The sequence below is a fragment of the Oncorhynchus clarkii genome, chromosome 32 (assembly GCF_045791955.1).
Source record: "Oncorhynchus clarkii lewisi isolate Uvic-CL-2024 chromosome 32, UVic_Ocla_1.0, whole genome shotgun sequence".
Lineage (NCBI taxonomy): Eukaryota > Metazoa > Chordata > Actinopteri > Salmoniformes > Salmonidae > Oncorhynchus > Oncorhynchus clarkii.
The window spans coordinates 36,379,655-36,407,611 of NC_092178.1; the positions used below are offsets into that span (position 1 = coordinate 36,379,655).

At 42.7% G+C, this 27,957-nt stretch overlaps 1 protein-coding gene across 4 annotated transcripts in view; it reads left to right on the forward strand.

The window, feature by feature from the left end:
- The first annotated feature begins 1,985 nt into the window (after window positions 1-1,985).
- Window positions 1,986-27,957, forward strand: part of LOC139391621 (protein PRRC2A-like) — a 39,350-nt gene continuing 13,378 nt past the window's right edge. Inside the window, exons 1-12 of one of the 4 annotated variants that reach the window (XM_071138993.1) lie at window positions 1,986-2,268; window positions 5,300-5,451; window positions 15,733-15,910; window positions 16,217-16,313; window positions 16,409-16,502; window positions 16,643-16,786; window positions 19,213-19,469; window positions 22,214-22,454; window positions 22,980-23,103; window positions 23,353-23,557; window positions 23,746-23,844; window positions 26,096-26,690. In XM_071138993.1, the coding sequence (XP_070995094.1) occupies window positions 5,337-5,451; window positions 15,733-15,910; window positions 16,217-16,313; window positions 16,409-16,502; window positions 16,643-16,786; window positions 19,213-19,469; window positions 22,214-22,454; window positions 22,980-23,103; window positions 23,353-23,557; window positions 23,746-23,844; window positions 26,096-26,690 (2,149 nt within the window). In that variant the 5' untranslated portion in view covers window positions 1,986-2,268; window positions 5,300-5,336. The remainder of the gene's footprint in view (window positions 2,269-5,299; window positions 5,452-15,732; window positions 15,911-16,216; window positions 16,314-16,408; window positions 16,503-16,642; window positions 16,787-19,212; window positions 19,470-22,213; window positions 22,455-22,979; window positions 23,104-23,352; window positions 23,558-23,745; window positions 23,845-26,095; window positions 26,691-27,957) is intronic. The other 3 variants (XM_071138995.1, XM_071138994.1, XM_071138996.1) reach the window with 3 other exon arrangements.

Here is a 27,957-nt window from a genome sequence, read left to right on the forward strand (position 1 = left end):
CCTCCTCAGGAGGCTGAAAAGATTTGGCATGGGTCTTCAGATCCTCAAAAAGTTCTACAGCTGCACCATTGAGAGCATCGACTGGCTGCATCACAGCTTGGTATGGCAACTGCTTGGTTTGATTAATAAATGCATTTCTATAGTTTCAAAATATTTTTTACAATAGTGAGGGAGTGCAAAGATGTAGGTATGGTGGCTTCAACACAGCACCCCTTGATAGTCATCTAGTTAAGATATAAAACACTGGTAGTACCTCACTGCGAAAATGGCTGAACTGATTTTTAAGCTTTACATTTTAAAATGACACTAGTGACCGGGGCTTTCAAAAAATTATAACACACAGGCAGGCAAAGAAACTTCAAACTTATTTTACAATGTATTTTCCTACTGGAAACAAGTGAAATAAATGAATGATGCATATGGAGGATAAATTCAAGGTAATGACACATTAAATGTGGATGGAAAAGAAATGTGTTGCATTACGATGACCACCAGGGTGTACCCTTTCCATGCATACAAAATGTTTACACTTTTGGTGACTTGATCTAAATTGAACATGACCATTGCCACTGGTGGAAAAAGTACTCAATTGTCATACATTAGTAAAGATACCTTTAATAGAAAATGACTCAAGTATAAGTGAAAGCCACCAAGTAAAATACTACTTGAGTAAAAATCTAAAAGTATTTGCTTTTAAACATACTTAAGTATCAAAAGTAAATGTAATTGCTAAAATATACTTAAGTATCAAAAGTAAAAGTATGAATCATTTCACTTCCCTTATATTAAGCAAACCAGACAGCATGATTTTCTAGGGTTTTAATTTGCTGATATCCAGGGGCACACTACAACACTGACAGTCCTACAGATCAGAGGCAGTAGAGATGACCAGGGATGTTCTCTTGATAGTTGTGTGAATTGGATAATTTTCGTGCCTGCTAAGCATTGAAAATGTAACGAGAACTTTTGGGTGTCAAGGAAAATGTATGAAGTAAAAAGTACATGATTTTCTTTAGGAATGTAGTGGAGTAAAAGTAAAAGAAGTACAGATTAAAAAAAACGATAATGTACGTTAATGTATTTTTACTTAATTACTTTACACCACTAACCATAGCTGGTGATTTACGGCCTCTGGCCAAAATTGACAGAGTGGGTACCACTTAAACTCCGCTCAGAGTTTAACAGGTTAAACTTCTGGTCTAAAAAACATGTTAAAAACCGCTACAAAACACTCCAAGCCAACTCACAATACATCAATCAACAATAGGTTTGGAGTGTTTTGGAGCGTTTTCTAACATGTTTTAGACACATTTTCATAATGCATTGTAATCAATGGCAATGTGACAAACATTTTTTTCTGTAATGAAACTGTTTGGGTGATCAGCTACAAGCACAGAAAGATTGAACATGTAAACATGGGTGAACTTCTCCTTTAATTATATGGTCATGCATGAGAGATGATCAAGAGGGATAAACCATAAACTATTGAATTGCATTATAGTGAGAATGAAAAACACACACTTGATTTTGTGTTAGTGTTCATAAATAGCAGCCAGACAGTGTGACACGATAAACAGTGCGTTCAAAACAACTGGGGACTCTGGAAACATATGAGGTCAAATCAGTGATCTTCAAGTACGACAGTCGAAGTTCTCGAAAGTGGTCCGAGATCCCCAGTTGGAAATTCGAGTTGGGATGACCGTTCAAAATGAGTTTCCCTCGTCTGACCACATTTTTCCGATTTCCCAGTTGTTTTGAACGCGGCAACAGTAGACTGTTCACTTGATGAACTGCTACAAATACATTACGTAAATGTTTCCACGACATGACAATGTAGGGTACAGGGCGTGATTTAAATCCATGCAAATTGAAAATAATCCAACATTTTAGATCTGATAGGCCAAAATGCGGATTCGGAACTCATTATTTTAATCTGACCCCGCCCTCTTTGCGTGCCCTCCGCCCCCCTCTGCACTACGGTCTGTAGTAGCCGTTGACGGCTCTTGTAGTGACGGATCAAGTTCTCCTGTAATATTTTTATTTTGTTTTGTGGAAAAAGAAAAAGGAGTACAAGTAAGCCGCTTTACACACGTCAATCTACAGTATCCCCTCTCTGGTTTTATAATATAAATACATTTGTAGTTTCAGCTAGCAAGCTAGGGTAAACGTTACTTTATAGCACCAGCGTGAGCAATAAGCTAGTGTAGTGACCTAACGTGATTACATTATTCTGCCGTACAACCTCGAGACAAGTCGGGACAAGACCAGGTTAGTAGCTACATATTGTATTTCCTGATGTAAAAAAAAAGCTAGTTATATTATAGTGGATATGTAACGATGGCAACCGCAATAGATGTGTGCTAATGAGGTAACCTTAGTTAGCTAGCTAATGTTAGCGTCGGCTAACAGTCACTCGCTAGCGAGAATAGTGTTGTTTAACAATCTGCTCAATTGCTGTCTGGTTTGGTTCTTAACAGGACGAGTTGTAGGAAGATATATTGGAGATGGCTAGGTTACTATTTTCGATTCGATAGTTATACAATAATCTGGTTACACAACAGCCAATTGTGTTTTCACAACGTGGGTGAATGTTCAATGTTCGTATCGTCAACGCAAGTAACGTTAGCTAACTAGCTAGATTCATTTCTCACCGGTTTGTTCTAAAGATGGGCCTACCCGCACCGCCATTTTGTTTTGTTATCTTAATGAAATAATTTGCCAAATCGCCTAGTTCCTAGTATTTGGGCTTTATACGATCCTTATTATCGCATTAAATGTGAGTTATGATTGACGTATCCACTGTGATTCCACGAGGAATGCAACTAAATTAATTTCACCAACTGGATATGCATTACGAAACATCGCAACCCCCCCCCCCCCCCAACGTGAATATGGAGGCCGCATTAACTACCTGGCTAGCTGTTCACTGAGCTAACGTTGGCTACAGTGAATTATGTGTGCTAACAACCGTTTTTGTTTAAGCATATTCTTGGGATGTGTGTTTGTTTGACCATTGCCGTTGAGGGTACTGTGTTGGCGGTTATGATGCTGATGATGACAGGCTGTAGCTGGTCCTGAACTCCTTTCTGTGTTAAAGGCCCTTTCCTGGTGTATTGTAGCGATGGCTTCCATAGCTGCCCTGTTAATCCCCGCACAACATGCAATTTGCCGGCCATCCCACGACCTAATTTTCTAATCTCATTGGTCTATTGAGGCACGCGAGGTTCATTGCTATTTGGTCGTTTTTGAGACAATAGTATGACTTTCAAGTATATTTAAATCATTAAGGCAATCTTCACTAAATACAATCATGCATTGAAAACATTCTTGATTCATCATCTGGCATAGTTATTTATGGGTGCCTTCCTGTCTTTATTGTTGCAGTCTTTAAATGTGTCAAGTTATCTTGTCAATTGCTCTTGTGGTTTGCAGTGCACCCATCTAACATGACACTGTTTATGCTGTGTACTTGCCATGAACCATAACTGTGTCAAGGCTTGTCACTGCTCCTTCTCTCTTGATATAACTACATGAAATCACAGTATAGTGATGCTGCCCATTTTCTGGCAAGATTGTCAGAGCTCAACATTTCAGTTACAGCATAAACAGTTACTGTTTATTTCAATCTTGCAAGAAAATGTTACTGAAATGTTGAGCTCTGACAATCTTGCCAGAAAATGGGCAGGATCACTATATATATTTTGTGTGTGTATATATGTGTATATATATGTATATTTATCTCACACACACAAAAGTTTGGATACACCTACTCATTCCAGGGGTTTTAAATATTATTTTACTAGAATACTAGTGAAGACATGACAACTATGAAATAACACATAACTATCCTGGCATTCAAATACCATGCTCTACCAACTGAGCTACAGAGGACCTCCGATAAGCATATATTAATTTGATATTCCTCAACTCATTGTGCATCTTCCAATTTATCTCCATCTTGTTAAATGACATTGAGGGCAACATTTACTTCTAACAAGATGGCACTGCCTACAAGACTGAGATTGTTTTTGTAATGTTTGACAGGGTTTGTACTGAACTAAAATATAATCAATCGCAACATGTAAGGTGTTGGTCCCATGTTTTAATGAGGTAAAATAAAATACCCCAGAAATGTTACATCTCTCTCAAATTGTGTGCACAAAGTTGTTTACATCCATGTTAGTGAGTATTTATCCTTTGCCAAGATATTTCATCCACCTGACAGGTGTGGCATATCAAGAAACTGATTAAATGGTATGATCTTAACCCAGGGGACACCTTGTGCTGGGGACAATAAAAGGCCTCTCAAAAATGTGCAGTTTTGTGACACAACACAATGCCACAGATGTCTCAAGTTTTGAGGGAGCATGCAGTTGGCATGCTGACTGCAGGAATGCCCACCAGAGCTGTTGCCAGATAATTTGTTAATTTCTCTACCATAAGTTGCCTCAACATCATTTTAGATAATTTTGTATTATGTCCAACCAGCCTCACAACTGCAGACCATGTGTATTCACGCCAGCCCTGGACCTCCACATCTGTCTACTTCACCTGCGGGATCATCTGAGAAGTGTGGGGGGGGGGTTGCTGAGGAATATTTCTGTCTGTAATAAAGCCATTTTGTGTGGAGAAAAAAAATTCTGATAGGCTGGGCCTGGCTCCCCAGTGGGTGGGCCTATGCCCCCCCCCCTTGCCAATCCATGGCTGCTCCTCATGAAAAATCTGTAGATTAGGGCCTAATTTATTTATTTCAATTGACTAATTTCCTTCTATGAACTCAGTAAAATCTTTGGAAGTTTTGAGTGTTGTGTATATATATTTGTTCAGTATACATACACATAACACCTCTCTAGCTGTCACCAAATCTTTGAATTGGACAGATGTCAACCCAGTGGATTGTATTGGTGAGCAGTAAAATTGGCTCAACCCTGGTGTTGCCATGGAGGCAACCCCTCTCAAGGCAAACCTAGTAGAACTGAACATCATTTATAATGCATCACCATGGCAACTGTGCCATGGATTGCATTATTCTCTCGGTACAGTATTTCCTGTGTTGACGTGTTTATGGCAATGTACTAGCTCTGCTCACACACACAGGTCTCTGTAATGCTATTGACCTGTCCTGAGCACGGTCTTCTCCCTCTCTGTCCACACTACAAACTTTGTCACGCACACACTGCAAACCAAAGACTGGATATCTGGACATGTTTTGTTTAGATACCTGCGTGAACTCAACACCACATTTACCTTCACGTACAGTGCTGCATCAAATGTCTCCATTTCTTTCTCTCTCTCCCAGTCTCAGGGCTCACCATACTCAATGAGCGGACAGCGCAATGTCAGAGCGCTCTGGGCAAACTGCAAAGGGGAAGGATGGCAAATCCAAGTATGCGTCTCTCAACCTGTTTGATACCTACAAAGGAAAGAGCCTTGAAGCACAAAAGCCTGTTGGTGAGTATTCTCGTTTCCGTTGTCCAAGTTTTCTGTGTGTGGATAGTGCAAAGCCTTCCCTTTTAAAAGTCGAACAATGTCAGGTGTTGATGGGAGGTGTCCCGATTGGACCGTCGTGTTCTGATCATAGTTTGATTGTTCTTGTTGATACAAGTTATAATAAACGGGTCATATTATGCACTAATTTTGTCAACATAGGATCTATGGGCTGACTTGGTTGTGCATGCACACCTAGTCCACTTGTTTTAGCACGTTGCATCAAATACATCCTTGACAAGAACTGGAGTTATTGTGTCCCCATTACATATGAATGCCTACATTATTTTTTCCCCCTTTGATCACTTAAACTCGGTTATTGATTTAAAAGAAAACAGACTCTTGAGACGTGTGGCATTGTGTTGTGTGACAACTGCACATTTAAGAGTGGCATTTTATTGTCCCCAGCACACCCGTGTAATGATCATGCTGTTTAACCATAAGGTCGATGTCCACGCCCCCTCTGGAATCAAACTTTCCTCCACATCCGCCTATGAAACATTGTATGGCAGTATACAGTGCATTGCGAAAGTATTCGGCCCCCTTGAACTTTGCGACCTTTTGCCACATTTCAGGCTTCAAACATAAAGATATAAAACTGTATTTTTTTGTGAAGAATCAACAACAAGTGGGACACAATCATGAAGTGGAACGACATTTATTGGATATTTCAAACTTTTTTAACAAATCAAAAACTGAAAAATTGGGCGTGCAAAATTATTCAGCCCCCTTAAGTTAATACTTTGTAGCGCCACCTTTTGCTGCGATTACAGCTGTAAGTCGCTTGGGGTATGTCTCTATCAGTTTTGCACATCGAGAGACTGAATTTTTTTCCCATTCCTCCTTGCAAAACAGCTCGAGCTCAGTGAGGTTGGATGGAGAGCATTTGTGAACAGCAGTTTTCAGTTCTTTCCACAGATTCTCGATTGGATTCAGGTCTGGACTTTGACTTGGCCATTCTAACACCTGGATATGTTTATTTTTTAACCATTCCATTGTAGATTTTGCTTTATGTTTTGGATCATTGTCTTGTTGGAAGACAAATCTCCGTCCCAGTCTCAGGTCTTTTGCAGACTCCATCAGGTTTTCTTCCAGAATTGTCCTGTATTTGGCTCCATCCATCTTCCCATCAATTTTAACCATCTTCCCTGTCCCTGCTGAAGAAAAGCAGGCCCAAACCATGATGCTGCCACCACCATGTTTGACAGTGGGGATGGTGTGTCCAGGGTGATGAGCTGTGTTGCTTTTACGCCAAACATAATGTTTTGCATTGTTGCCAAAAAGTTCAATTTTGGTTTCATCTGACCAGAGCACCTTGTGTCTCCCAGGTGGCTTGTGGCAAACTTTAAACAACACTTTTTATGGATATCTTTAAGAAATGGCTTTCTTCTTGCCACTCTTCCATAAAGGCCAGATTTGTGCAATATCCTATGGACAGAGTCTCCCACCTCAGCTGTAGATCTCTGCAGTTCATCCAGAGTGATCATGGGCCTCTTGGCTGCATCTCTGATCAGTCTTCTCCTTGTATGAGCTGAAAGGCCAGGTCTTGGTAGATTTGCAGTGGTCTGATACTCCTTCCATTTCAATATTATCGCTTGCACAGTGCTCCTTGGGATGTTTAAAGCTTGGGAAATCTTTTTGTATCCAAATCCAGCTTTAAACTTCTTCACAACAGTATCTCGGACCTGCCTGGTGTGTTCCTTGTTCTTCATGATGCTCTCTGAGCTTTTAACGGACCTCTGAGACTATTACAGTGCAGGTGCATTTATACGAAGACTTGATTACACACAGGTGGATTGTATTTATCATCATTAGTCATTTAGGTCAACATTGGATCATTCAGAGATCCTCACTGAACTTCTGGAGAGAGTTTGCTGCACTGAAAGTAAAGGGGCTGAATAATTTTGCACGCCCAATTTTTTAGTTTTTGATTTGTTAAAAAAGTTTGAAATATCCAATAAATGTCGTTCCACTTCATGATTGTGTCCCACTTGATTCTTCACAAAAAAATACAGTTTTATATCTTTATGTTTGAAGCCTGAAATGTGGCAAAAGGTCGCAAAGTTCAAGGGGGCCGAATACTTTCCCAAGGCACTGTATATGGAGACAGTTTAGTGCCAAAAACAAGGGGTTAAATACATCAACAACAAAAAAAGTTTCCTGATCTCTCATATGACAGACACTTTTGATTTGTTTTGGGACTTTTGTGATATGTTGTTCCATGTAGTGAATCTGTTGTTCACTTGATTTGTGTGGGCTAATAGCAGGTGGGCCCCAAAAAATGTTTTTGTCAAATAATTGTTATATATATTTTTTTTATACTTCAACGGGTCTTAAAATTCTAAATCAAATAGCAAAATGATCATTGGTATGACCTTAACAATTCCATATACAGTGCATTCAGACCCCATTACTTTTTTCACATTTTGTTACGTTCCAGCCTTATTCTAAAATGGATTAGATTTTTTTTTTCCCTCATCAATCCTCACACAATACCCTATAATGTGAAAGCAAAACAGTTTCAGATTTCTTTTGCAACTAAAAAAATAAATAAAATAACTTAAACATCACATTTATGTAATTATTCATACCCTTTACCCGGTACTTTGTTGAAGCACCTTTGGCAGTGATTACAGCCTCAAGACTTCTTGGGTATGATGCTACAAGCCAGGTTGGGTGCAGATCATTGGTGCACAGCTATTTTCAGGTCTCTCTGATTGGGTTCAAGTCCGTGCTCTGGCTGGGCCACACAATGCCATTCAGAGACTTGTCACAAAGCCATCTCTTGGCTGTGTGTTTAGGGTCGTTGTCCTGTTGGAAGGTGAACCTTCGCCCCCAGTCTAAGAACCTGCTCCAGCCGTAGTTTCCTCCAGACAGGATGCTTGGCATTCAGGCCAAAGAGTTCAATCTTGGTTTTATCAGACAATAGAATCTTGTTTCTCATGGTCCGTTAGTCCTTTAGGTGCCTTTTTGGTAAACTCCAAGCTGGGTGTTATGTGCCTCTTACTGACGAGTGGCTCCGTCTGGCCATTCTACCATAAAGGCCTGATTGGTGGAGTGCTGCAGAGATGAGCGAACCTTCCAGAAGGACAACCATCTCCACAGAGGAACTCTGGCGCTCTGTCAGAGTGACCAATGGGTTTTTGGTCACCTCCCTGACCAAGGCCCTTGTCCCCCGATTGCTCAGTTTGGCCAGGCAGCCAACTTGAGGAAGATTCTTGGTGGTTCAAAACGTCTTCCTTTTAAGAATGATGGAGGCCATTGTGTTCTTAGGACCTTCAATGCTGCAAACATTTTTTGTTACCATTCCCCAGATCTGTGCCCCAACAAAATCCTTTATCGGAGCTCTACGGACAATTACTTAGACTTCATGGCTTGGTTTTTGCACTGACATGCACTATCAGCTATGGGAACTTAGATAGACAGGTGTGTGCCTTTCCAAATCATGTACAATCAATTGAATTTACCTCAGGTAAACTCCAATGAAGTTGTAGAAACGTCTCAAGGATGATCAATGAAAATGTGATGCACCTGAGCTCAATTTTCGAGTCTCTTAGTAAAAGGTCTAAATACTTATGTATGGTATTTCTGTTCAAAATTTTGTTAATTCAATAATAAAAAACTAACAGCTGGTTTTCGCTTCGTCATTACAAGGTATTGTGTGTAGATTGAGGAACATTTTGTATTTAGTCAATTTTATAATAAGGCTGTAATGTAACAAAATGTTGAAAAAGTCAAGGGGTTTGAATACTTATCGGATGCACTGTAGTTTCTTAGAACCTGTCTCCCGGCTTAGACGGGGCTTAGACTCTTATGGGTTAATCAGCTTCATGATATGCCACACCTGTCAGGTGGATGGATTATCTGGCAACGGAGAAATGCTCACGAACAGGGATATAAACACATTTTTACACAGAATTTGAGAGAGAGAGCTTTTTGTGCTAATGAAAACGTAGGGGATTTTTTCCCTTCAGCTCATGAAGTATGGGACCAACCCTTTACATGTTGCGTTAATATTTTTGTTCAGTGTATGAGAAAATGACCCGTTCTATGCAGTGTTGTTATCTTCTTATGGCTTGAATCCCGCTAACGGGATCGATTTGACAACAGCCAGTGAAAGTGCAGGGCGCCAAATTCAAACAACAGAAATCTCATAATTAAAATTCCTCAAACATACAAGTATTTTTACACCATTTTAAAGAAACTTGTTGTTAATCCCACCACAGGGTCCGATTTCAAAAAGGCTTTACAGCGAAAGCACACCAAACAATTATGTTAGGTCACAAAAAACACAGCCTTTTTTCCAGCCAAAGAGAGGGGTCACAAAAAGCAGAAATAGAGATAATTAATCACTAACCTTTGATCTTCATCAGATAACACTCATAGGACTTCATGTTACACAATACATGTATGTTTTGTTCGATGAAGTTCATATTTATATCCAAAAATCTCCGTTTACATCGGCGCGTTATGGTCAGTAGTTCCAAAACATCCGGTGATTTTGCAGAGAGCCACATCAATTTACAGAAATACTCCTAATAAACATTCATAAATTTTTTTTTTTTTAGCCTTTTTTTCTTTTAACATAAATCTTCAATAATGTTCCAACCGGAGAATTCCTTTGTCTTTAGAATTGCAATGGAACGCAGGTCGCTCTCACGTGAGCGCGCATGATCAGCTCATGCCACTCTGGCAGAACCCTTACTCAAACAACTCTTATTCCCTCCTCCTTCACAGTAGAAGCCTCAAACAAGGTTCTAAAGACTGTTGCCATCTAGTGGAAGCCTTAGGAAGTGCAATATGACCCCATAGACACTGTGTATTCGATAGGCAATGACTTGAAAAACTACAAACCTCCTTCCACCTTCCTGGTTGGATTTATCTCTGGTTTTTGCCTGCCATATGAGTTCTGTTATACTCACAGACATCATTCAAACAGTTTTAGAAACTTCAGGGTGATTTCTATCCAAATATACTAATAATATGCATATATTTGCAACTGGGCCTGAGTAGCAGGCAGTTTACTCTGGGCACCTTATTCATCCAAGCTACTCAATACTGCCCCCAGCCATAAGAAGTTATCTAGTGAACAGTGTTCAGTTCAATTCAATGTATTTTGTATTGAGTAAAAGTGTGAATATCAGTGACCATTTATTTGTGTAGCACATGCTCATAATGTTTAGAAAACGGGAACAAGCATAAGGGAACAAGCATATGCTATGCCACTGAATTTTTCCCTTTTGGTATCGCAATGCTACTCGCTATCGTGATACTTGGCCTGGTATTGGATCTTCAGTAAAATGTTGATATTGTGACAACACTGTGTTGTGCTATTTTTGTGAAACCAAATGAGACACTTCGCCTATAGCTGTGTCCTCAGCTGGAATCTGCTGCCTTTTGCACTGAAACATACCAAGCATTTAGGGTGTCATACATGACTCTTACTGTCAGTGAAAGAGAGATCTCCAATACATGGTGACAAGCCATATTAGCTGCCATCTAGGCCCCTGTATAAAGAATATCGATGGAATTGTTTTGGCTTGGTGCAGTCGATTGCGCTGATTGCAAAAAAACTGTCTCTAGAATGATTTCAGCATTCGATGAGTCTGAGGAAAAGTTAACTGAATATTCACCTTTTCTTCACTGAAAAGCAACATTATATGGGAAGGGATTGACAAGCCTTGTATGAACTGTGGTCGCTGGGCGCAGGCCCCATGGTCTGGTGGTCTAGGCATATGCAAACTCAATTATAATGTAAAAAATGTTTTGTCACATTCCCCAGTGCAGTGAAAGGTGGTGTTTTACATGATCAGCCATAGTAGTATGGCATCCCTGGATAAAATTAGGGTTTTACGTGCCTTGCTCAAGAGCCAGCGACCTTTTGGTTACTGGCCCACCGCTCTAACTACAACGCTACCTGTCACCTTACCAGGGCACTTAGAGCTGCCCCGGTCAACTATCAGGGCAGAAAGTTGACGAACTGACTTGTTGGAAAGGTGGCGTCATATGACGGTGCCACTTTGAAAGTCACTGAGCTCTTCAAGCAAGGCCATTTTACTGGCATTGTTTGTCTATGGAGATTGCATAGTTGTGTAAGATTTTGTTCACCGGTCAGCAATGGGTGTGGCTGAAATAGCCGAATCCACTCATTTGAAGGGGTCTCAACATACTTTTGTATATACAGAGCATTCGAAACATATTTAGATCCCTTCCCCCTTTTCACATTTTGTTACGTTACAACCTTATTCTAAAATGGAGTAAAAAACAACTCTTCAATCTACACACTACCCGATAATGATAAAGCGATAATAGGGTTTCAGACATTTTCAAATGTATTTAAAATAAGAAAACAAATACCTTATTTACATAAGAATTCAGACCTTTTGCTATGAGACTCAATTAAGCTCAGGTGCATCCTGTTTCCATTGATCATCCTTGAGATGTTTCTACAACTTGATTGGAGTCCACCTGTGGTAAATTAAATTAATTTGACATGGTTTGGAAAGGCACACACCTGTCTATATAAGGTCCCACTGTTGACAGTGCTTGTTAGAGCAAAATCCAGGCCATGGGGTCGAGGGAATTGTCCTTAGAGTTCTGAGACAGGATTGTGTCAAGGCACAGATCTAGGGAAGGGTACCAAAACATGTCTGAAGGATTGAAGGTCCCCAAGAACACAGTGGCATCCATTATTCTTAAATGGAAGAAGTTTGGGAACCACCAAAGCTGTGTTTGAATACCCATACAAACATACTGTTTACTCCATACTTAATGAGTATATACTTATACTATGTACTATTATTTCATTTTAGTATACTGTAAACGAACAGTATCCTTTCAGTTGAGCGTACCAGCGCTTCGTCTGTCTACCGTAAGTTAATGCAGTTTCTATGCAACTTCTAGCTAGCTTGTTAGCATAACAAATTAATAGCTAGATATCTTACAATTTCGGGTGTGTTCGTAAATTCAATCTGGAGTGCCAAAGTGCGCTCTGGGCGTTCATCAATTCAGAGCGTTTTGCTCACGGAGCGTTGAGAGTGCACACTGGACGCTCTGGCCAAGGTGTAGTGAGGTCAGAACGCTCTGATCAACCCAACGGCACCCAAGCTAACTTGCTAACAGATTCCAGGAAACAAATGAGAGAACACCTCACTCTGACCATTTTACTCACCCTAGCAGAGCTGGTTAGGCTGTTTTCATGTTATCCAGCGTGTTGGTGACTGTAACTGTGCTGCTGGCAGCAATTTAATGACACTTTTTTGCCGGAGTTTACTCACCGGCCATATTCAACAGGTGTTGTGCGTTCGTAAATTCATCCGTTATTCTGTGCTCTGGCACAGGTACACACACGTCAGACGAGGGTGCTCTGAAGTCGGAGTATATAGCCAGAATTAACAATGTTCACTGAGAACGCACAATGACTTTACCATTTAGATAAGCTAAGAATTACGTGAATAATCAAGTCAATAAATAGTTACATAGCATACGGTTAATATACTGGCAAGTTCGACAATCTATTAGTAGCCAACTAACGCTAGCATACATACATATTGCTGTAGCTAACAAATTGACAGACAACGTAACCTGTAACGTAACTTATTTGAAAAGTCATTACTTTATTACATTGCTCAACATATTTTCTTTTGTCATAATTAGTTAATTTAATTTGTATACACTCTTGTCGGACTTCGGCTGCATATTTTCCGCCATTTTCATTAAATCTGATAACGTTATGAAGTCATGACCATTTGCATTATTGGCTCTAAAAGCACAAGAATAGTGTCCAATGCTTATATACTTTGTGTATTTTGGCGAATTTAGTACGACGTCCGGGAACTTTTGGCATACTAACGATATCCATGCTATGACCAATAATCATACTCAATTTACGTCACAATAGTACAGTTAGTGTGGTATAGTATGAGTATTCGAACACAGCTCAAGACCCTTCCTAGAGCTGACCGCCTGGGCCAAAATGAGCAATCGGGGGAGAAGGTCCTTGGTCAGGGAGGTGACCAAGAAGCTGATGGTCACTCTGACAGAGCTCCGAGTTCCTCTGTGGAGATGGGAGAACCTTCCAGATGGACTACCATCTCTGCAGCACTCCCCCATTCAGGCCTTTATGGTAGAGTGGCCAGATGGAAGCCACTCCTCAGTAAAAGGCACATGACAGCCTACTTGGAGTTTTCCAAAATGCACCTAAAGACTCTTACACGGAACCCAAACCGGCTGCGCTCATGCGCCATCGTGCATAAATGTATTTTGTCCTCCCACACCAAAAGCAATCACGACATGCAGGTTAAAATATCAAAACAAACAATAAACCAAATATATTAATTTGGGGACAGTTCGGGAAAGCATTAAACATGTATGGCAATTTAGCTAGATAGCTAATTTGTCTTATTTAGCTAGCTTGCTGTTGCTAGCTAATTTGTCCTGGGATATAAACATTGAGTTGTTATTTTACCTGAAACGCAAAAGGTCCTCTACTCTGACAATTTATCCACACACAAAACGGTCAACTGAATCGTTTTTAGTCATCTCTCTTCCTTCCAGGCCTTTTCTTCTCTTGACTTTATAATGCGATTGGCAACTTTCATAAATTAGGTGCATTACCGCCACTGACCTCGTTCGTCTTTCAGTCGCCCACGTGGGTACCTGCTTCTATAAACAAATGAGGAGATGCAGAGAGGCAGGAATTGCAGCGCAATCTGCATCAGAAATAGAACTGACTTCTATTTTAGCCCTTGGCAACGCAGGCGCTCGCGAGCTGTGTGGGTGCAATAATTGAATAACATAGACTTCTACATTTATTTTGCAACGCACGGCGAGCAGTGTAGTCACTCTATCAGACCATGAGAACCAAGATTCTCTGGTTTGATGAAACCCGAGCTTGAACTCTTTGGCCTGAATGCCAAGCGTCACATCTGGAGGGAACCCGGCGCCAACCCTACGGTGTAGCATGGTGGTGGCAGCGTCATTCTGTTGGAATGTTTTCCAGGGACTGGGAGACTAGTCAGGATCGAGGGAAAGATAAACGGAGCAAAGTACCCAGAGATCCTTGATGAAAACCTTTTTCAGTATTTAAAAAATAAATACATTTGCTAATTGATATTCAGTAGACTCACTTTTTACAGAAGGTGCCCGTGTAAAATGGCTGCAGCCTTTCCAACATTGCTTGAGCACAATTTCTTTCTACTGGCCTCGAGCAAACAACTAAAATCTTCTATGCAGTTGAAGGCAACTGCTACATTTTAGTGATGGGCACGATTATTTGAATATCCAAACATACGTTTGTGTATAATCTCCGAAGTAATAGAACACTATTATTTATGTGACATTGCTATGTAGTCTACAAGGATGCACCATTACATTTGACATTTTCAATACAACTGTTTTATGACAGGTTTTGTGAATGCGCCCTATTAAAGACTCACTGGTAGCCTACATGTGTAGCTTATTGTCAACGTCGGTCAATCAAAGCAGCGCTACAGTCAGAGGCTCCATGTGTAGCAAGTGAAATTGGACATCTTTTTTATCAATGCAAAATGTAATTAAAGTTACAGAATTACGTTTGCTAAGTGAGGAGCAGGCTAGTGTTTCATATGAATAGAGTTGTTATAGACATTGGACGGGTAGTGCCACAAAATATCCTCAATCAGCCTTGCTACTTTAGCTAGCTAGCTAGCTGGCTAACTTAGCTAGCTAGCATCTTTACAGCAGTTTGATGCAATCCAGACAAGCGCTACCAGATGGTATGAGAGACATAGCCTATGGCAGCAACAAGTTTGTCTACAAGTTTGTCATAAGTCTGTTTACTTTCTCTCTCCCTCCATGCCACAGGTATAGACGATCACACTCGCCGGCCCCTGCTCCTCTCTCGCCCCTCCCCCACATTCTGCTGAAATAAGAGGAGCGCAGCTCACCGGCTCTCTCAAGCCAGCACGAGCAAGTCTCTATTTGAAGTATCTCTCCAAAAAATGTCCCTTTAAAACATATATTCCGACTATCCAGAAAAAAATATTGTGACATCATTTGAATACCGAAATCATTTCAAATGCCGTCCCTATTAATTATAGCCCAGCATATGTAAATTCGTGTTGACTTCCTACATATTGTGTCGGCGATCACCACTGTCGTTCTCATGTCCCCCTCTCCCCTCCATTTGATTCTTAGTGGTCTCGCGTTACTTTGGTCTTTCTGCTAATGACCTCATCTCACTCCTCTCTTCCTCCCCCTAATCAGTTCCCCCCCGCCATGGCCTTCAGTCTCTTGGTAAAGTTGCCTCTGCGCGGCGCATGCCACCCCCTGCCAGCCTGCCCAGTCTGAAGGCAGAGAACAAAGGCAACGATCCCAACGTCTCGCTCGTTCCAAAAGACGGCACAGGATGGGCAAGCAAGCAGGAACCAGCAGACCCAAAGAGGTGAGGAGGCCCCCCTGACATGAATATACTAAATCCTTGTCAGTGTTCGCTCTAATCTTCACTATGTTATCTGCAGTAAAAAAAAAAAGAAGAAGAATTGACTAGCACATCTACTAGTGATTTGAATGCGCAGATGCTAGCAGCAAGAAATAGCAGCAATAATGCTGTGGAACATCACTAATAGGCCCCTACTAGCTCGGTAATTGGCGCAATTGTCTGTCTGACTGACTGGTGCATCTGACACTTACCACTTCTGGTGTTTCTCTCCTTTTTCTCTCTCCCTTCCTCTCTCTCTCCATCTCTCAGTACCGATGTATTGTCAGCACCGCAGCTGGAGTCGCAGCAGCCTGTGGTTTCACAGACGCCTGCACCGACCCGCCCGAGAACCCCGCCAACTCCAGAGGTACACAACAATTCGATGCCAATGTAAACTGAAACACAAAATGGTTCCATCCTGCCAATGGTGCTTAATGTTGTGCTTTTTTGTGTGTCTCTCAGGTTCCACCTCCGGTTCCGGCCACGGTTTCAGCCCAGGCCGCAGGGGCAAGGTCCTGGGCTCAGGCCAGTGTTACACATGGAGCACAAGGAGATGGTGAGTATCTTTACATCTGTCTGTCACTTCCCTCTCCTATGGTACTTTGCAGCAGACTTGACTGCCGCATCAATTGCCTAATTAACTCACGTTTGGAGATTTGACGTTGAGCAACCCCTCCTCTCTCTCGCACCATACAGGTGGAAAGGGATCAAACCAACGGTCGCCATTCTCTCGCGAGGAATTTCCCACCCTGCAGGCGGCTGGCGACCAGGAAAAAGCTGGCAGGGAACAGGGCACTGCAGATCAGTTGTATGGGCCCGGACCAAGCCTCCGCCCCCCGAGTGAGTAACGCTAAATCTCCTCTTTGTATTGTTTATTGTAGACCACACGTACAGTGAAGAGGGTTGCCGACAGAACAGAAGAACCAGCGTTCAGAGCAAGAGCTTATTTTAACGACTATGATTGCAAAATGCCGTTAACTGTCCTAAAATTTCCACATTTTCCAGAAATACCAGTTGTAGGATTGCCAGTTGGAGGATTAACTCCCTGCTTATTCACACCTGATACTGAGAATCCTCCAACTTGGAGGAGAGAAAAAAGGAATTCTGGGAACAGTTTTATTAGTGATGCATCGTCATGATGTTTTTGGCCGATACCGATATCCAATATTTTTTTTTGCCCCCCCCAAAAAAACCTGATACCGATATTTTAATTTTTAGCGGCCTTTTAACTATTTAACTGTACTAGAATGCTTAACATACACACACACATGGACGCAACGGTCTAAGGCACTGCATCTCAGTGCAAGAGGCACCACTACAGTCCCTGGTTCGAATCCAGTCTGTGTCACATCCGGCTGTGATTGGGAGTCCCAAAGGGTGGTGCACAATTGGCGGTCATTGTAAATAAGAATTTGTTCTTAACTGACTTGCCTAGTTAAATAAAGGTTACACACACACACCACACTAACCAAAAAGTTATTTTGTTTGCATTTACGTATGTCCCCATACCAGTAAAGCATAATCAAAACCTATTTCTTTCACTTACTTTCTGTGTTTCGTTGTTCATTTGTTCAGTCGTTTCATTCTCAACCAGGATTTCTCATACTATGGAATGCCGTTTGGGTCTTTGCATGTCAAATAAACTTGTTGACCAATCAGGACCTGAATATGACTGCACGCCACATAATAATTTAACGCGTCCATACCTTTTTTTTACGTAGTTATTCCACATAGATTACACTCACTCGTATTTCATATGTCACAACGATTCATCGATACGTATGCTATGATGCTGGTAGAGTTGTCTCACGCACCTACAGTGCTGGTCATAAATAAAAGCTAGCTAGCTCATGGATGCAAACAATGTCGTTTTGCTATGTTTTTGGGGAAGAACAATCTGTTTCAGTAGCTATAGCTAGCTAACTATATAGCTAGGTGTCATAAAATAATCCTAATTTATAAGACAGGTCTTATTTGATTAATGGTAGTCGGACCTATCTAGGTGAAGCTAACCACAATCAGGATTAGCCACAATAGTCGACTTTGTGGTTAGCCTTCAGAATAAAAGTATCTCATTGGCAGTGATGCACATGAATACAAATAGTAGAATTATGCCATAATTGAATAGATCATGCTAAACGAGGTTGGAATGTTATATAAAAATCATCAAACATGAGTCTTCAATATTCCCAGGTAAGAAGCTTTACGTTGTAGTTATTATAGGAATTATAGGACTATTTCCCTCTATACCATTTGTATTTCATTAACCTTTGACTATTGGATGTTCTTATAGGCACTTTAGTATTGCCAGTGTAACAGTATAGCTTCCGTCCCTCTAGTTAGCGCGCGCTAACTAGCTAGCCATTTCACTTCGGTTTCACAAGCCTCATCTCGGGAGTTGATAGGCTTGAAGTCATAAACAGCGCAATGCTTGACGCACAATGAAGAGCTGCTGGCAAAAAGCACGAAAGTGCTGTTTGAAAGAATGTTTACGTGCCTGCTTCTGCCTACCACCGCTCAGTCAGATACTTTGATACTTGTATGCTCAGTCAGATTATATGCAACGCAGGACTAGATAATATCTAGTAATATCATCAACCATGTGTAGTTAACTAGTGATTATGATTGATTGTTTTTTTTAAGATACGTTTAATGCTAGCTAGCAACTTACTTTGGCTTACTGCATTCGCGTAACAGGCAGTCTCCTTGTGGAGTGCAACGAGAGAGAGGCAGGTCGTTATTGCGTTGGACTAGTTAACTGTAAGGTTGCAAGATTGGATCCCCCGAGCTGACATGGTGAAAATCTGTCGTTCTGCCCCTGAACGAGGCAGTTAACCCACCGTTCTTAGGCCGTCATTGAAAATAAGAATGTGTTCTTAATTGACTTGCCTAGTTAAATAAAGGTATAAAAAAAAAAAATTGGCGCCCAGAAATACCGATTTCCGAAAACTTGAAATCGGCCCTAATTAATCGGCCATTCCGATTAATCGGTCGACCTCTAGTATGCACATCAGCTTTGACATCGGTTTTGCACATCGCCGTTAAACTAGACATCGGGCTGTTGGCATTTTTTAGCTAATATCGTCCGATTCCGATATGTTCCCCAATATATTGTGCATCCCTAATTTTTATAACTAGGACATTCGCTGTGGCATGATTCTATTGCATGTCTATTATTAATTTCTGAATACAAACGCTGGTATAAGTGGCTCCTATTCCCATCCATTTTATTACCTTTTTTCCTCGTTTTCCCTTTCTCTCCCCAGACATGACGAGCTGGCGGGACGGTGGGGGCCGTGCCCTGGCGCCCACCGGAGAGGGGGTCGCAGAGGGTGGCCCGGGCGGGGTGCTGGCGATGGAGGGGGCTGCCGGTGGTGGCCAGGCAGGCCCCCCTCCTCTCCAGCAGCAGCAAAACCCCCAGTCCCATGGGCTGCCTAGGAATCCCCCCGCTGGCAGCCCTGGCCTGCCCCAGCCCCCCATGGGCCCTGGGTTCCCCCAGTACAGAGGGATTATGCCTCCATTCGTAAGTCTACTCCTGAGCTGTGTTTGAATACTCATACTAGACATACTATTTGTGACGTATATGGAATGCTGATTAGTCATAGTATGGATATAGTTAGTATGTCAAATGTTCCCGGATGTCATACTACATTCGTATACAAGCAGTGGACACTATTTCCGTGCTTTTAGGGCCCATAATGCAATTCTTCCAAAAATGGGCGTGGCCTCATAACGTTTTCAGATTTGAAGAAAATTGCGGAAAATATGCAGCCGTGAATAAAATGGTCAGCGTGAGGTGGTCTATCATTGTGTCTTGAAGTAGTTAGCCAGTTAGCTTGGGTGCTTGACTGCCGTTGTGAGTTAAGAACGCCCGGATCAACCCTACTCCTCGGCCAGAGTGTCCAGTTTGCGTTCTGAACGCTCCGAGAGCGAAACGCTCTAAATTTACAAACAGACAATCTGACAATGCTCTGAATTTGCGAATGCCCAGAGCGCACTCTGGCACTCCAGATTTAATTTATTAGTAACACACCGAAGTCGTAAAATGTCTAGTTAGTCATTTATTATGCTAACAACCTACTAAGAGGTTGCATAGCAACAGCATCAACTTCCAGTAGAGAAGCAAAGCGCTGGTACGCTCTCAACTGAAAGGATACCGTTTGTTTACAGTATTCTAAAATGAACTAATTGTATGTAGTGTATATACTTAAGTAGTATTTAGTTTATGTATTATTATTTTTGTTAACCTTTTTAACTAGGATAGTCAGTTAAGAACAAATTCTTATTTTCAATGACGGCCTACACTGGCCAAACCCGGACAGTGCGGTGCCAATTTTCCGCTGCCCTATGCGACCGGTTGTGATACAGCTTGGATTCGAACCAGGGTGTTTGTAGTGACACATCTAGCACTGAGATGCAGTGCCTTAGACTGCTGTGCCACTCCCTCGATTGTATACAGTATGTTAGTATGGGTATTCGAACACAGCTCTGGTATAATCTCTGCATGTGTGCTCACAGGGGCTCTATCTATTATAGCTACAGTGCATTCGGAAAGTTTTCAGACCCCTTGACTTTTTCCACATTTGTTACATTACAGCCTTATTCTAAAATAGTTTTTTTGTTCACACAATACCCTATAATGATAAAGCAGTTTAGATTTTTTTGTAAATTTAAATTTAAAAAATCAGTTACATACGTATTCAGACCCTTTGCTTAGTACTTTGTTGACGCACCTTTGTCATTGATTACAGCCTCGAGTCTTCTTGGGTAAGACACTACAAGCTTTGCACACCTGTATTTGGGGAGTTTCTCCCATTCTTCTCTGCAGATCCTCTCAAACTTTGTCAGGTTGGATGAGTTGGACAGCTACTTTCAGGGCTCTCCAGAAGTGTTAGCTCGGGTTCAAGCCTGTGCTCTGGCTTGGCCACTCAAGGACTTTGAGACTTGTCCTGAAGCCATTCTTGTGTTGTCTTGGTTGTGTGCTTAGGGTCGCTGTCCTGTTGGAAGGTGAACCTTGGCCCCAGTCTGAGGTCCTGAGCACTCTGGAGCAGGTTTTAATCTGTGATCTCTCTGTACTTTGCTCACGTCATCTTTCCCTCCATCCTGACTAGTCTCCCAGTCCCTGCCGAAGGAAAAACATTCCCACAGTGTAATGCTGCCACCACCATGCTTCACTGTAAGGATGGTGTCTGGTTTACTCCACACGTGACGCTTGGCATTCAGGCCAAAGAGTTCAATCTTGGTTTCATCAGACTTGTTTCTCATGGTCTGAGAGTCCTTAAGGTGCCTTTTGGCAATCTCCAAGTTGGATGTCATGTTCCTTTTACCGAGGAATGGCTTTCGTCTGGCCACTCTACCATAAAGGCCTGATTGGTAGAGTGCTGCAGAGATGGTTGTCCTTCTGGAAGGTTCTCCCATCTCCACAGAGGAACTCTGGAGCTCTGTCAGAGTGACCATCGGGTTCTTGGTCACCTCCCTGACCAAGGCCCTTCTCCCCCGATTGCTCAGTTTTGCCAGGCAGACAGCTCTAGGGACAGTCTTGGCAGCTCCAAACTACTACTTCAATTTAAGAATGGAGGCCACTGTGGTTTTGGGGACCTTCAATGCTGCACAAATGTATTGGTACCCTTCCTCAGATCTGTGCCTCGACACGATCCTGTCTCGGCGCTCTACATACAATTCCTTTGACCTCATGGCTTTGGCTCTGACATGCACTGTCAACTATATAGACAGGTGTGTGCCAAATGTCCAATCAATTGAATTTACCACAGGTGGACTCCAATCAAGTTGTAGAAACATCTCAAAGATGATCAATGGAAACAGGATGCAGCTGAGCTTAATTTCGAGTCTCATAGCGAAGGGTCTCCATACTTATGTAAATAAAGTATTTCTGTTTTTTATTTGTAATGCATTTGCCAAATTTCTAACAACCTGTTTTCGCTTTGTCGTTGTGGGGTATTGTCTAGAAGAGGAAATGTTTCTATTTAATCCATTTTAGAGAAAGGCTATAACGTGATTTTGTTAGGGCATCTAAATGCTTTCCGAATGCAATGTATGTTTCCATCCATTTGGCGAATATTTTCAAGAGAATATACAAATGGTGGCACAGAAGCAGTGTTAGAACATCTCACTGTTAGAGGTGTGCGCACAGATGGGCTCTCACCCTGTTACCCACAAGTGTAGCATTAGTGTACTGTCAATCTCTGCTTTTGTGCATCTCAGGGTCTCTAAATGTTTTTCTACCCTCTTTCTGTGTCTCGGTCTCAGATGTACCCTCCCTTTCTGCCCTTCCCGCCTCCCTACGGCCCCCAGGGGCCCTACAGGTACCCCCCTCCTGGTGAGGCCCCTCCCAGGTTTCGCCAGCAGGGTCAGGACGGCCGCGGGCGTCCCCAGGGCGGTCCCCGTGGTGGGGGAGGGGAGATGGTGAAGCGACCCTCCATTCTGAAGCAGGATGACCTGAAAGAGCTAGATGAACTAGACCACCAGGACGGAGACGAGGGCTGGGCAGGTGAGAGAGAGGAGACGTCATGACTCATGAACACTTGTAATTATTGGTAGAGTATACTGCTCAGAAAGCAGTGGCAAGTGCAAAAAGCCATCACATTAAGAGTAGAGACCTGTACACTGTTAAATTGATATGAGAACCTTAAACAACGTGGGACAATTGACTGGATAGCCTGAAAGTATTACAAGAAAGCCAGCCACCTTCATTATTTTAGAATCCGAGAGACTATCACTCTCTATCATATCAATTGTATGATGCTGATATGGTGGGAGTTTGCTAATACATGGAGAAACACAGTGGGTAGCACATTTGACGGCATCATCTCATCTCATGGACTCAGTAGTGCTTTGTGTGGGGGAGGGGAGACATCAGGTTTATCCAAGTGAGGGAGAGATGAGAAGCATGCATTGTTTCAAGTCTCCCTCATAGTGTGTGTGGCTGTGTATAATGGTCGAGGATGACAACGGTGCAAATGCGGTCCGCATGCCTATTGTGCTTCCCCTCTGAACCGTTGAGTCTGTCAAACAGGGGCACACGAGGAGATCGACTACTCGGCCAAGTTGAAGTTCAGCGACGATGAAGGAGAGGAAGATGAGGAGAGGAACGAGAGACCCGAGAGGAGTGAAAGAAGCGAGAGCAAGAACGGCGCACGGTATGTCCCACAGTACCTGCCCAACATAAGATTGACATGGTTTGGAAAATACAGTTTAAACGTTTAAAACTATTTGTACTGTGCTGTGCTAGCAATCCTCCTTTCTGCCACAAAGACCCACATGCTCACATAAATTGTTTCTGAATGAATAAATGACGGAGCCAGAATGTAATGAATTCTTGAAATGGTTGTTGAATGTGGGATTGCTTTTGACGTGACAAATGTGTCATCTCTTATTTCCTTCCCCAGGGAGATGCAAAGGTCTCAGGAAGGTCCCCCTCAGGTGGTGCAGCGTTCCCGAGTCTCTGACAGCGGAGTGGACAGGGACACCTGCCGCACCCCTCCCTCCAACGCCGACCACGACGGCCCCCCACCCCCCTCCAGCAAGCCAGGATGGGCCGAGGAGGGGGGCAAGAGCGGCTGGGGGAGCCAAGGCGCCCATGCCACCTACCAGGTACGACCCTCTGCAAGGGCTAGTCTTGTGGACTTTCAGAGGCATCTCAGGGCTAGTGCAAGTGAACAGTGACCATTTTATAGTAAAAAGCAGGATTGCTTTGAGGACATGGATATTAGCGTATTTAGCGTAATAGGTAACTAGATGCATCTGGCTAACTGTAACCTGTGGCTGCCTGTACACTACAGGGGCGTAGGCCTGGACTGGGTGGGTCCCGGGAGCAGCTCTCCCCCCCACCAGGGCCTCTCCTCCACCAGGGACAGGGGCCTTACTCCTACTACCGACAGGTATCTGCCTACCTGGGGAGAGAGAGGGCCTTGTGTGTGTGTGTGTGTGTGTGTGTGTGTGTATATATATGCGAGAGTGTGTGTACAAAACATTAGGAACACCTGCTCTTTCCATGACCGACTGAGTGAATGCAGGTGAAAGTGGTGATCCCTTATTGATGTCACTTGTTATATCCACTTCAATCAGTGAGTGCGTTCAGAAAGTATTCAGACCCCTGACTTTTTCCACATTTTGTTATGTTACAGCGTTATTCTAAAATGTATTAAATTGTTTTTTTCCCTCATCAATCTACACACGATACCCCTTAAAGACAATGCAACATTTTTGCAAATGTATAAAAAAAAAAAAAAAAACGGATATGATATTTACATAACTATTCAGACCCTTACTCAGTTTTTTATTGAAACACCTTTGGCAGCGATTACAGCCTTGAGTCTTCTTGGGTATGATGCTACAAGCTTGGCACACCTGTATTTGGGGAGTTTCTCCCATTCTCTGCAGATCCTCTCAAGCTCTGTCAGGTTGGATGTATAGCGTCGCTGCACAGCTATTTTCAGGTCTCTCCAGAGTTGTTCGATTGATTTCAAGTCCGGGCTCTGGCTGGGCCACTCAAGGACATTCAGAGACTTGTCCCAAAGCCACTCCTGCATTGTCTTGGCTGTGTGCTTAGGGTCATTGTCTTGTTGGAAGGTGAACCTTCAACATAGTCTGAGGTCCTGAGCGCTCTGGAGCTAGTTTTCATCAAGGATCTCTCTGTACTTTGCTCCGTTCATTTTTCCCTTGATCCTGACTAGTCTCCCAGTCCCTGCCTCTGAAAAATCCCCACAGCAGGATGCTCCCACCACCACCATGCTTCACCGTAGGGATGGCGCCAGATTGTCCCCGGATGTGATGCTTGGCATTCAGGCCAAAGAGTTCTGTCTTAGTTAATTCAGACCAGATAATCTTGTTTCTCATGGTCTGAGTGTCCTTTAGGTGTCATTTGGCAAACTCCAAATGGGCTGTCATGTGCCTTTAACTGAGTAGTGGTTTCTGTCTGGCCACTCTACCATAAAGGCCTGATTAGTGGAGTGTTGCAGAGATGTTAGTCTTTCTGGAAGGTTCTTTCATCTCTACAGAGGAACTCTGGAGCTCTGCCAGAGTGACCATCGGGATCTTGGTCACCTCCCTGACCAAGGGCCTCCCCTGCTCAGTTTGGCCGGGCAGCCAGCTCTAGGAAGAGTCTTGGTGGTTCCAAACTTCTTCCATTTAAGAATGATGGAGGCCACTGTGTTCTTGTGGACCTTCAATGCTGCAGAATTGTTTTTGGTACCCTTCCCCAGATCTATACCTCGACACAATCATGTCTCGGAGCTCTGCGTAGAATTCCTTTGACCTCATGACTTGGTTTTTGCTCTGACATGTACTGTCAACTGTAGACCGGTGTGTGCCTTTCCAAATGATGTCCAGCCAATATAATTTACCACAGGTGGACTCCGATCAAGTTGTAGAAGCCTCTCAAGGATGATCAACGGAAACAGGATGCATCTGAGCTCAATTTCGAGTCGCATAGCAAAGGGTCTGAATACTAATGTAAATATCTATCTGTTTTTTATCTTCAATACATTAGCAAAAAATTCTAAAAACATGTTTTCGCTTTTTAGAATACGGCTGTAATGTAACAAAATGTGAACAAAGTCAAGGGGTCCGAATACTTTCTGAATGCGCTGTAGATGAAGGAGAGAAGACTTGTTAAAGGATTTTTAAGCCTTGAGACCATTGTGTATGAGACATGGATTGTGTGTGTGCGCCAATCAGAGGGTAAATGGGCAAGACAAAAGATTTAAGTGCCTTTGAACAGGGTATGGTAGTAGGTGCCAGGTGCACCGGTTTGTGTCAAGAGCTGAAACGCTGCTGGCTTTTTCACGATGAACAGTTTCCTGTGTGTATCATGAATAGTCCACCACCCAAAGGACATCCAGACACAACTGTTTGAATCATTGGAGTCAACATGGGCCAGCATCCATGTGGAACGCTTTCAACACCTTGTAGAGTCCATGCCCTGACTAATTGAGTGTTCTGAGGGTAAAATATTAGGTGGTGTTTTTAATATTTTGTACACTTTGTACACAGCATTTTCACACACTTTTTTTGCGGATCAGTTATTTGGAATTGTTCATACCATCCTAGGAAAGTTTTCATTTTTTTCATTTTTTTTTTCATATTGCAGCAGAGTTTGTTGTCATGTGTGTCCTCATTCAATCTCTCCAGGATCGCAACTCCCCTAATCAGTCCAGCCCGGTGGTAGCCCCTGAAACTGTCTCCCTGGCCCCCGGGAAGGTCGCCCCCTCCTCGCAGCTCCAACAGCAGCAGGCTACTTCCCCCGTCCCCGGAGGCCCCACCCCTCCACCTCAGACGACTGGCCTGCTGGCCCCGCCCACCGGCGAAGATGAAGAGGAGACATGGCGCCAGCGCAGGAAGCAGTCCTCCTCAGAGATCTCGGCTGCTGTTGAACGCGCCCGCCGGCGCCGCGAAGAGGAGGAGCGAAGGATGGAGGAAGAGCGGCGTGCGGCCTGCGCTGAGAAGCTGAAGAGGCTGGATGAGAAGGCCCAGCAGGGTGGTGGTGGGAGCAGCGGAGGCTCGAAGCCCCCCAGTCTGGACGGCAACTCCACCACGGCCGGAAGTCCCAGCCCTTCCCTGTCGGCCTCAGCCTGCTCCCCGAACATCAGCCAGCCCCCGTCCCCCTGCGTGGACCTTGAGGAGCCCCCCCTGGCTGCCCAGGCTGTTACCAGGGACCTAGTGCCAGGGCCCAGTCCCACCGACAGACAGAGGGCCAATAGCAATAGCAGCTATGACTCCAATGCTGGTGAGTTCTGACAAAGCCATGAGCTCTGCTCTGTTTCTTGCGCAGGCTGCACACACTAGAGGTCGACCGATTATGATTTTTCATTATAGATACCGATTATTGGAGGACCAAAAAAAGCTGATGCCGATTTTTATATATATTTGTAATAATAGCAATTACAACAGTACTGAATGAACACTTTTATTTTAATATAATACATAAATAAAATCAATTTAGTCTCAAATAAATAATGAAACGGGCTCAGTTTGGTTTAAATAATGCAAAAAAAACTGTGTTGGAGGAAAAAGTATAAGTGCAATATGTGCCATGTAAAAAGCTAACGTTTAAGTTCCTTGCTCAGAACATATGAAAGCTGGTGGTTCCTTTTAACATGAGTCTTCAATATTCCCAGTTAAGAAGTTTTAGGTTGTGGTTATTATAGAAATTATGACGCGTCGATTATTTCCCTCTATACCATTTGTATTTTGTATACCTTTGACTATTGGATGTTCTTGTAGGCACTTTAGTATTGCCAGCCTAATCTCGGGAGTTGATAGGCTTGAAGTCATAAACAGCGCTGTGTTTCAAGCATTGCTAAGAGCTGCTGTCAAACGCAGTAAAGTGCTGTTTGAATGAGTGCTTACAAGCCTGCTGCTGCCTACCACCGCTCAGACTGCTCTATCAAATATCAAATCATAGACTGAATTATAATAAACACACAGAAATACGAGCCTTTAGTCATTATTATGGTCAAATCCAGAAACTATAATTTCGAAAACAAAACGTTTATTCTTTCAGTGAACTATGGAACCTTTCCATATTTTGTCGAACGGGTGGCAACCCTAAGTCTAAATATTGCTGTTACATTGCACGACCTTCAATGTTATGTCATACCATGTCGACCCTGCTTGCACTGAACGCAAGAAAAGTGACACCATATCCCTAATTAATATGAATTAACATGAATTTATTTTAACTAAATATACAGGTTTAAGAAAATATACTTTGTGTATTGATTTTAAGAAAGGCATTGATGTTTATGGTGAGGGACAACGCATGTTTTTTTTTTCGCGAATGTGCTTTTGTTAAATCACCCGTTGACGTAGGCTGCGATTCGACGATAAATTAACAGGCAACGCATTGATTATATTGAACGTAGGACAAGCCAGTTAACGTAGTAATATCATCAACCATGTGTAGTTAACTAGTGATTATGTGAAGATTGATTGTTTTTTTATCCGATACGTTTAATGCTAGCTAGCAACTTAACTTGGCTCCTTGCAGCCAC